Raw genomic sequence first — 10,924 nt, forward strand, 5'->3', positions numbered from 1 at the left:
TGTAACCATCAGAGGAGTAAACACGACACTGACCTTAGATCAGTGTCTAGAGGCAAATCCATCCTCAAGCCTGTTTTAGAAGCCCATATGTGGTCCATATGGAACTCCTTCCTGTACCCTCTGTGGAAAGTGCAAGGTACACATCCTCCAGTCCATTCCTATTTGATCACAGAATAACTGTTGAAAATATAAGGAAAAGGAAATCAACTTACCTTACCCTTACCCTAACTTATAATTTACCCAAATCCTCCAGTAATTTCTCTCACCCTATTTCATATAATTTACTATAATCAAAACAGTGAGAGAGAGCAGGATAGGAAGAGTATTGCACCCCATGTCTAGATATCATAAGAAATGTGTGAGTTAATCAGAGTCATTGGATGAGAGATGAACAGCTCTGATGTGACGAGGTCCTCCTCCTGCTGCTGGCCCCCATCGCCCATCGATAAAAAGCGTTTGGCTTAAGGTCTCGTCCATCCTCTAAGATTTCATTGCCTTGTTCTCAAGAGTATCATAATGGCAGACAGGCTTTTAACTCCGTACTAGCTGCGAGACTATACTGCTGTGAGAATAAGGCTACAGAATGGTCTCTTCCATTGAGTCCCTGCCAGAGGTAATCATTTCAGCATGTCACTCCAGGCCAACTCCACTGTGATTGCATGGATGATTAGCTCTTACAGTAATGGTAGTAGCAGAACGTATTTCAGGAGCAAGCAAGCGATAGTGTTTAGTAATGTTGCTGTCATTTCCTACATGCCTTTTGTAATGTGAATGTACAAACACATTCCATGACTCAAAACCATTGCTTTTGTGGCACATGTGCTCACAAATTCATTTGCGCTTGTACGAGCAGATACGTGCATGTGAAAGAATGAAAGGCTAAGATTGTATACATGTAAAAGTACTATCATCCGTGCAGTCATTCTGGAAAAGTAATTTCCATATTTGCTCTGCTCCTGAATCTGTAGACGCCCGTCTGTTTGATGTGTTCAGAGCTGCAGCACAGATGCCACAGTCTTAGCTATGCTGGACGTCATCTCACTGGCTGTTCTCAGAATACAGAAAAAAAAACACCAGACGCACCACCTCTAAAATTAGTGTGTGCAGCACATGAAGGAGAAAAGATCCAAAGTTAAAAAAGACTCAAAAGTGGCCACTGTCTCTCTTCACTTCTCTACACCTTGGTACAGAGCCAGTCGAGATCTCCCATAGTGCCTGAGCCCTCCGTTTCATCAAACATACACGGCACGCCACATATTTTCCAATTCTGGGCTAGCCAGAAATCTGGAAATCTGATTTTATAACCCTTATGATTTGGGTTGTTTGGAGCTGCAGATAGTTTTGGTGTGGTCTGCAGTGCACCAAACAAAAGCGAATGAGCCCTGCCACGCAGGGTAGGTCCCAGCTTCCAGTGTTATGCTCATCAGTTGTGCGGCTGCTCTGTTGTGTGTTTGTGCATAAACAAAGACAGTGAAGGACACCTTTAACAGATTTACCAGATGTTCATGGAGAAGGAAGAGGAAAATCTGTTTTTAAAGAGTGACTTTACAGATGTCTGTGTAGCAGGTGAAGAGAATCTTGCCAAGAACACATATCACAGCTTTTATAACTAAATCATGGAATAAACAGTCTCACACAGACTTTTTTTGCTCATCATCAATTCTTTCGAGCCATAAAATAGATGGTTTTAAAGTCCGTGATGTGCATAATCTGGATAAAAAGAACGGACTAGGATGAAACACAAACATGTTCTCAGTCCTAACCGGTGGTTGACCACATTTGAGGTCACTAGTACGTGATGACGTGATGAGCCTGGAAGTCAATCTGTGATGGCGGAGATAATAGGTCCTCATTACTTTGACCCCTGACCCCTGTTCTTAGTAAGAAGTTTAGGAGCAGTCCCTGAGGAGCTGTCTGATACTAACGTGGCTCTAAAATGAAAAGCCCCAGAAGTAGGAGGAACAGTGGGCAGCTCACACTGGAGCCCAATGCAGCTGGGATGCGGTGCCGTAGGGGAGTTTCAGGAGTGCTACCCATGTGTCACCCACTCTGGGAGCAGTATTTCCACCCAACCCAATGAAAGGTTTATGGACTTGAACTATGGAGGACAACCACTAAATCGAACATTTCTTTGACACAAAAATTCCCCAAAAACTTTCGGCGTTAAGGCTGTTGATTTTTATCAAATGTTCATTAAGTGAGCCAGCAAAGTGACTTCCTCCTGAAGTCCATTAAAATCGTGCTGCCACTGGCAGAGGTATGTGCAGACCATGTGCGGGGTTGTGGTATGGTGGGGTCCACAGAGGAGAAATGGACACCAGATGGGACCAAGGGGGGGTGGAGATGCAAGGTAGAATAAAATAACACATGCAGGAGATTGAATCTGAAATGTGAAAGGACAGGGAGGAGGTGCGTGTGTGTGGGTCTGTGCGTGCATGTATAAAATAATTGGATAGTTGCATCATCTAGAGTAGCCGGGTGCTATACATCATTGGAGGATAAGAATGGGTAAACAGATATGATCTGAGGCACATGAGAAAATGGTGACATTTCAGTGTTTTTACTGCCTGTGAGTAAAGTCTCACGGCTCCTTCTAAATGTTTTGATTTACATTTCCTATATAAGTAACAAGCGTATCTTTGTTCAATGCACATTTGTTTTTGAAGAGAAAAAGCCCACCAGGAAACCCTTGAATAGATGATTGAAAAAACAACCACGTTGGTTTTCCATGCAAGCGTATGCATGTGTCTGAGATTGAAAACCAACATTCCACGGTCCCAATGTGCGCTCACATAAAAAACATTCTATTTAGAGCATTTTGAGCTGCCTTGTGATCCCTCCAAACCCTTTCTAATGCAAACACAGCAGAAAACGCAGTCAGTCAAACTCTGCAAAACTCTCCCTCTCTGTTTCTCTTCTCCCTCTCATTATCTGATCTGCTATTGTGGCTACACTATAAATTTTCATCTGTGTCTTTCTGGAGCAGTTTTAGTCAATTCAATTTGGTCTAGATATTACGTTGTTTCCATCGAAAACATTACATTATGAAGATATTGACTCAGGTGTTCATGCTTCAAACTGTCTTACTGTAACACATGATATGTTTTGTTTTTGCCAGCCAGCCATCCCCACTGTCTTAGTGAATAAAACATGGCTCATAAGCTGTTTTTGGTGTCAGTGTTCAGGTATTTTTTATTTTGCAGTTCATTATTTGCAGCTGCTGAGTAGTTTTGTGAAACGTTCCTGTATTTTTCTTTTGTACTTAAGTGCCGAAACACATCAGAGCCTCATGACTCAGAAACGACAAAGGAAGGCAGCCAAACTCTGCAGTGGGGAAGAATCTGTCTGAGCATGTGCAGTATGTGGACAGGTGCAGGTGTGTGTTTGTTTGTCTTTATTAATTAAAGTGCCAGTAGGCTCTTTTCTTGCTTCGAGCCTGTTGCAATCTTTGATTCTCAAATCTTACTATAAATATACCTTGCACCCTGTCAGACCTTCCTCTGAAGCCCTGCAGGTCCACTTTGTTTTTTCTCCATTAATGTTGGTTAGAAACAGAAAAAACATAGGAACTAGCTTCGAAACGAGCCTTCCCAGGGATCTTTGCAGTGACATGTAATGCATGAAAACATGCTCTCATGTTTTTCTAATCCTCCCATGGGAGTCTATCACATTTGTGGGCTTGTAGCTTGTCACTCCCGTCCTGTGACCCTACACCCTACTGCAGTTCATTACACCAGTGGCACCCTGACCCGGCTCTGTCACTTTCCTCCCTACACTTCTATTGTTGTTGGTTTCCAATTACATTTACCAAAAGAGTTCAGTGCTTGGTTTGCAATCAGTGTAGTGTGAGCTTCTTGTCGTGTCATATTTTTGCAGCTAATTTCTGTCAGTTTGAAACCCTGTTATTCATGCCAGCCACACATGTTGGCCCTGACATAGATACATCAACAATGGCTGGTTTACTGAAGTTTATCTTTGACAATTGGAGTGACCACGTTTCTTCAAGATAAATACACATTATTTATTTACAAATAAAGTGGTTATAATAGAAATAAATACAAAATAAAAATCTGAGCATTATACTTCATGTGGTATTGCACCCATTTCGAAATGTACATCAGAAATACATTTTTAAAACCAGTAAAGGAATATTCCTCTGATTAAAATATTTATTTTTCCCAACTTTATGTAGACATAAATATATTCATATATAGTATTTTTTCTTCTTCCACAATAGCTCTGTTTTGTCTTTCTTTCATATAAATAAACGTCTTCATTGGGAAACCGGGTGTCCATTATAACCTCTGATGTCTCTTTCAGTCTCTCTTGCCCAATCTCTCTTTCTATCCATACCACTGTCAGTCTCTCACCGGCAGCCACATCCCTCCACCACCATATCCTGGTAGTTTTTCAGGATGACCTTCTCGTATTCATCCAGGTACAGCAGGGAGATGGGGCTGAGGTCAGTGGGCACGCAACAGGCTCTGGGGATGTTCGAGTTGACTGAGTTGACCAGCGTCTGCACAATGGCGTGATTGGTAGAATTGAGGTGTTCTGCTAGGGGGAACGGACATTCCCCATGGCAATAAAAGGCATGGTAGCCAGGGGGTGCCACTATCCACTCGTTCCACCCCACATCACTGAAGTCCACATACAGGGCATGCCTCTTGCAGCTGGCCTTGTGCTGGTGCTTCCTGCGTTGTTTGCGCAGCGCTGCCTGACGTTTTTCCCGTGTGTGGAGTACTGAGTCCCCACGGCCGTCATGGCCATACGTCACCAGCAGAGGCCGAGCCTGAGGCCATGAGTCCTGGTCCTGGTGCAGGGACCGGCTCACCCTGACATGCCTACTACTTCTCTGGGAATGCCGCGCATCCATTTCCCTCTCCTCCGGATGAAGAACCTCCACCATGAAGCCATGGTTGTGGCCATTCCCAGAGGTCCACTGGGATACAGCAGGGCTTACGTCAAAACTCTCCCAGCGGCTCAAAGAGTCCTGCACTAGCCGAGTGTCCAGTAGACGTGCCAGAGGTTCTCTACCTTGAGGGGTAGGAACTCCGAATATCTCATAAATGTTGATACGATGGAAGCCACCAGCGGGAGCACTATCACTGGTGCTGCTGTTTCTGGAGTTGTTGTAGGAGGTTGCAGTTCCCATGACCTGATCCCTGTAGATACGTAGCTCTGCAGAGGTGATAAGCTCCTCATCAGGGATGGAAGTGAGGTTGAAGTAGAACTGCTGGGTCGTTTTGCCTTTTAGACTGGCCAAGGCCTCCATAGACTCTACAATAGATAGCACAGAGACAAAGATAGTGTAAGAAGATTGGGGTTGTGAGATGCCTGCCAAGGATGAAACAAAAAGTTTACACATGGTACCAGAATGAGAAACAATATACTGTATATGATTAAAGCCTTGGCTTCTTGGATCCACTGGTAGCAGGAAAACATTGGCCAAGGATGGTTTCTCACATGCTTTTTTTGCTCTCTCTCACTCAATACACATTGTGTGTATACCCGCACACAACTTCCAGCCTTCTTTCTATGCAGCCAGCCAAGCTGCCACGTGGTTATATTGAGTGGGTGTTGGCCACTGTCACACAGGCATAACACACATGAAAACTCTGCATGTGTAACTCAGGCAAATTCTCATGGTGATGTAATACCATCATTAGTGTCATGCCCATAAATTTACCTGGTTAAATGTCAGCAGATGAAAGCAGTGCGCTTTCATCCGTTGATAAGATCAAACATGCTAGTTTGAATGGCACATGAAAAAAGTTGTATCATACGTTGAAGCACAATCAAAGATGAGTATGAACAAAAGAGCAACATGGAAATTAATATAAAATTGATTACATAAAAAGCTAACATAAATGCCAATTGTTGCATTAACCTTTAGAGGACTGGCTTTGAAATATCACTTGTAAATGTTGCAGTATGAAAGATAACTCTTTCTGAAAGTCATTACCAAGAGAAGACGTAGGATATTAATAATATCTAAATTGTGGAGAGAATCTATAGACCACAAATAGAAAGCTCAGTATACAATGTTTGTTATTTGCTATCCAATCTGAAAGTGCATTCATAAAATCTATTATAGTTGCCCAGAGGGATATGAAAGTCATATATATACACTTAAGCTCATTGGTATTCCCCTCTATAGTGTACAGTTAATGACAGAAATCTTAGTAAAAGCTGCAATTTTCTTTGAGGCAGCCCCACTTTGAACTCCTACTTTATGAAGTTCATAGATGATGTATAGACACACTTTTTAATCTGTTTGGTGTGGTAAAATAAACACAAACTTTGAACTCTTGCCTGTTTCAAAGGAGGCATTTAGGAAATTCCACCATCTCATCCTAAACCTCCCTCCAGAGGCACAAAGACCTCAATTAGGCCTATCACTTCTCATTTGATGTGGGAAAGCCCCCTGTCTCCCGTTCCCTCTCTTCTGTCCCCAATCCCTCTCTTTCTTTCCTTCCGCAGCTCCCAAATCCCCTTCTCCCCCTGTTCTCTTAGCCCCAAATCCTCTTTTCTTTCTTTTTCCTCCTCTGTCACTCCTCCTCTGTTTCTTTCTGCAGCAGCGTTCTCACTCTCTCCGTATGGCTCTCCTCCGAGGAAAGGCTGTGTGAACAAGTTGAGGCTTGTCAAAAACGTGTGAACCACAGATATGAGTGTATCAACATTCCTAATTTCTTTTTGCGCTGCATGCCAAAACAAAAGATAAAGGCTAATGTTGGGTCATTCATCACGGACCTGTCTCTGGCAGCCACTTCCTGTGTAATAGTGGAAATGTTCTATTTGGCATGGAAAATGGTTATTTTTGAAAACTGATAGCTGTGAAACTAATTATCTTAGTGAAATTAATATCAGCAGGCAGATGTGATGAATGATTAGAACTGTTCGCTTTGATGTGCTGCACTTACATCTGTAGATACATGCTTCTTATATGGAATAGCCATCAATTGCACGTCTCTTGACATGGGAAGACTAACAACCCAGCAGCTCTGTTAGCATAGGATGAAAGAGCCAGGGGAGAGTATGTAAACACAGTCTGAACACATTCGTAATGGCCGGTGGTGTCAAGGTGTGTGCTGGCCTGGTGCAGAGGTTTCCAGTAGTGGGCAGGGAACAGTCACTCAGACTGGCTGCCTGGGCCAGGCTTGTTTGTAGTGTGTCAGTGTAGCCACTGGGTGTCATTGCACTAGGCCTCTGGAGAGCACCCAAGCAACCACTCAACCACCCCTCTGACTCACCCCTGATGGAAACTTCCCCACTCAAACACTTAGGACTCTGTATAAGGACTCTGTGTAGAGCCCCTATGGACTCAGTAACTTGTATGTTGTGAAAACTGGAACATGGACCATAGGAAATTAAATGCTAGATAGAGAGTTGCAATATGTTTTGACATTAAATGTTATTTTTTAATCATACATAAATAATTTTAATATTTTGCCTAAGTGCTGCCCACTCTGCTGCTCAGTAGTAAACTTAATATATAAATAAAGCATCTGTTAAGTTTAAATTCCACCTGCTAGATTATTTTAGACAGTACGAAATAACCCACTTCATCAGTAACCTTGTATAAACACATAGCGCATGACTGGTGAACTAATGCACTTTATCCAGGATCCACGAACCTTCAGTGTGTGAGCCTTATTCATCTGAGCAGCACATGTTGCCTTGGAAGTAAAATGAAATTGAACTTAAACACTGAATTTAACAATCGGCGCATATCCAGCATATAAACTAAGTGAGCAATTATGGTGTTATTGGAACGTGCGTAATGGCGCACAGCGGAGAGAGGGGTGATTTGGAAAGAATAAGGCGCGCAACCCCTCCTCTCCCCTTTGCCTACGACTAATTTCAGTCCTGTTAAAAATGACTCAGAATTCAGTCTGACACGATGACTTTGTCATAATGCGTGTTAGTATAATGTCATGTCGTGTGTTATTGAAGTAACAGGGTGATGACTATCACCTGCGCAAAGGCACACCGCCCTTTATCCTGCTCCCGCGGTGCGTGTCTGGAAAAACTGTTTTCAGAGCCCACGCAAACACCATCAATTATTAAGAAACAAATTACCCCAGGGATACCACCGCCCCTTGATGTTTTTGAAGCCTGTGACAGCTGGGCCACGGGCATGTTTGGTTAAAGGTTGCATCACTACATATAAGAGAGTTCATTTAATTGTGCATGAGATGCTTGTTTGTAATCGTGTCAGTGAGTTTAAAGCAATCCCAAACGCATTAAAGAGTTACAAATAACTTGGACGCGTGTCACCTGTAAATGACTAACGCTCTATAAAACAGTGAAGACTCTGAAGTTCAGTCTTGACGCTCTGAGTCATGTTTAAATATAGGTTTGGGTTGTCTGAGAGAGCCGAGGAGCTCTCCAGCTGACAGGTAAAGGTATGTCACTAATACATACCTTCATGGTGAAAGCTTCTAATCGTGTTGGCCTTGCTGGCGGCTCTCTCTGCGTGTTTCCCCATGCTCTTGGGTCGTTTAGTGCTGTGGTCTCCGTTTGCTGAGTGCATGCGGTAAAGGTCCACCATGTACTGCGGCACCACGGCTTGCTTGCTTGGGGTCGGCCTGCGCCTCAGTCCAAACATATTGAGAAGCCGAAGCTCAAACTCGTTGAGGAAGCTCTCCGACTGCTCTGGGGTCTGCTTCCCGGAATCGCTGTATTTCCTCCGGCCGACCTCGGGAATAAGTCCCGTAGCACCTTCCAGCAACACCTGAGCGAGCAGCAGTACCATGAGAGAGCGGACCACGGCGACCATGATCAGTCAGTCCCTGTGGAGAAAGTTGGTTTCTGTCAATACACTGGCGCTGAGGTATTGACATGAGGTAGACACAGCAGGGGCTTCACTGCAGCATTCCCCAAACTGTGTGTGATCCCCCCCATACAGTAGGAATGATTGAAGGAGAGCAGGTTAAAAAGGGAAGACACCTCTTTACTTTGAAGTAGAACAAAAAAAAGGGAGGGGGGGGGCTGTGAATAACAACCCCGCCGGCAATATAGCGCGTCTAACAGAAACAGAAGATTGATCTTAACATGAACATATCAAGGTGAGGAAATTATGAAAGAGTCTAACAAAAAAAAGGGGGGGGGAGAATGATACGGCGAAAGACAAATCAAAGAAAGTTTGCGGGGCAGACTGCAGACACAAAGTCTCCAATTACAAGAGATAAGACATCATGTTTAGTGAAGTGATATGAAAAGAAAACCGCCAAGTCTGCGTGTAGCCCGAGAGATCACAAGAAGCATGAAAGAATGTCAGGGGAGAAAAAAAAAGAGTTAGAATACACAGCAGCAGGAGAGGCAGTCAGACGGTGCAACAAGCGTCTGTTTGCAGAGGCTTTGACGGTCATGTATAATCATAAGGGATAGAGTTACTTCAAGAGGCTCGCAGGTGTTAGATCTGACGTGCGTACCAGAGCCAGATGTAGCCCAGGACAAAACATCAAAAACTAAATATCATCCGAGGAGCACAACCTCCGAGGAAACAATTCTTTTAACTGCATTTCTCTTTTCATAGCGTTTTCCCCGAGGTTCAAAGTGGGAAAGCTTTAACTTTTACGCACACACCCTATAAGGCTATACACTGTGAGAACTGTCGGTTTCCAGCTGCAAAGTAAACGTTTCCTCGTGAAGAAAGTTTATTTTATACCATCTGAAAGTATTAAAAAGAAAACTTTAACAGTTTAATAAAGTCCACCAGTCTTATTTTACCTGACGAGGAAGCGCTGTGTCCGGTCGTCGTTCCACCTTTGGGCTCCGATAAATTCCACATTAATTCGTGTTTAATCCACGCTGCTTCTCCTTGGGGGACCAAAGACAGCCCATGCCCTTCGCCGATCGCCTCTCGCACATATTATCACCAGCTGCAATTCGGGTTAGGTCTTGGTCAGCACGGAAAAGAAGAAGAAAAAAAAAAGAAGAAATATGTTAAGTCTATGAGGAAGCGGGCTCGCGTAGGCAGGACCGATCTAAGTATAAAGCATCTTGGTTGAACATCTTCAAAAACGACAGCAGTTCGCCGAGACAAAAGTGGAGCGGAGCTGGCTCGAAGGGAGATAAGCGCACTCAAGTGTCGCTCCTTGGACCTTGTTGCTTCGAGCTGGGGAGCGCGTCGCCTCTCCTCTGTGCGCCACAGCGTAGTGGTTGAATTGATTGGTGCCTTCTCTCTTCCCCCAGCGACTCTTTTTGTCGTACAGTGATGTCACCAAGGGGCTGTCAATCATTTGTCCTCTCTAAGGCACCTCCTGCGGACCTCCAACCCGGAGGCTTCAAACTTTTTTTCATGTCTAACGATGTCAAATAAACACCAGAACCCCCCTTTTGGATAAAGTTTTTGTTTTTAAGGGGCCCCCACAGGAGTATTTTGTTCTGTAAGTAAAAACAGTTGTAATAGTCACGTTTATACCGTCTCCAATATGAATAAATGTGAAATCTTGTCATTTACATTATATTGAAATTAAATAATTCCACAAAATGTTGGGGACCCCATTGTCCCAGTCCTTGATCCCTGTGTCCCCCTTCCTGTAAACGTTTGAGAACCATTACAAAATCAACAACTCTTTTTCTCTTGTATCTTTATATATCCTGGAAATTCACACCATAAAAATAGTTATAAAGCAAACAGTTAAAAATACTGTTGCTTTTAGTTGTTTGTTTTTGGGGTGATTTTTCCATACATAGGAATAGCAATTGTTTATTTACTGAATGTTTTTAAATAACATCAAAATGGCTTGTTACACTCATACAGTGTAATATTTCTGTGAATTTGACCACGCAGAGCAAAAAACCTGTTAACTCATGCCTTTCCAAAAATATGTGATTGATCAAGGTGTTAATAGCTTGATCCAACATGTTTAGCTTTTGGATTAAGGCTGTTAGATAGTGGCATCACAATGCGTTG

General features: G+C 43.3%; 1 protein-coding gene across 1 annotated transcript; it reads right to left on the reverse strand.

Annotated features, from left to right (window-relative positions):
• Positions 1-3,953: 3,953 nt before the first annotated feature.
• On the reverse strand, positions 3,954-10,188 carry bmp2b (bone morphogenetic protein 2b). Its single transcript, XM_051408931.1, has 3 exons — positions 9,736-10,188; positions 8,428-8,795; positions 3,954-5,280 (listed from the first exon to the last, which is right to left on the reverse strand). The coding sequence occupies exons 2-3, from the start codon at positions 8,780-8,782 to the stop codon at positions 4,367-4,369; spliced, it is 1,269 nt and encodes a 422-aa protein (XP_051264891.1). The 5' UTR covers positions 8,783-8,795; positions 9,736-10,188; the 3' UTR covers positions 3,954-4,366.
• Positions 10,189-10,924: the final 736 nt, after the last annotated feature.

Source organism: Dicentrarchus labrax, unplaced genomic scaffold, assembly GCF_905237075.1.
Source record: "Dicentrarchus labrax unplaced genomic scaffold, dlabrax2021, whole genome shotgun sequence".
Lineage (NCBI taxonomy): Eukaryota > Metazoa > Chordata > Actinopteri > Moronidae > Dicentrarchus > Dicentrarchus labrax.

Coding starts and splice junctions, on each gene's coding strand:
- bmp2b (XM_051408931.1), bottom strand. CDS start 8,782: ATGGTCGCCGTGGTCCGCTCTCTCATGGTACTGCTGCTCGCTCAGGTG. Junction 5,281..8,427: donor TAGAAGCTTTCACCATGAAG/GTATGTATTAGT, acceptor TATCTATTGTAG/AGTCTATGGAGGCCTTGGCC.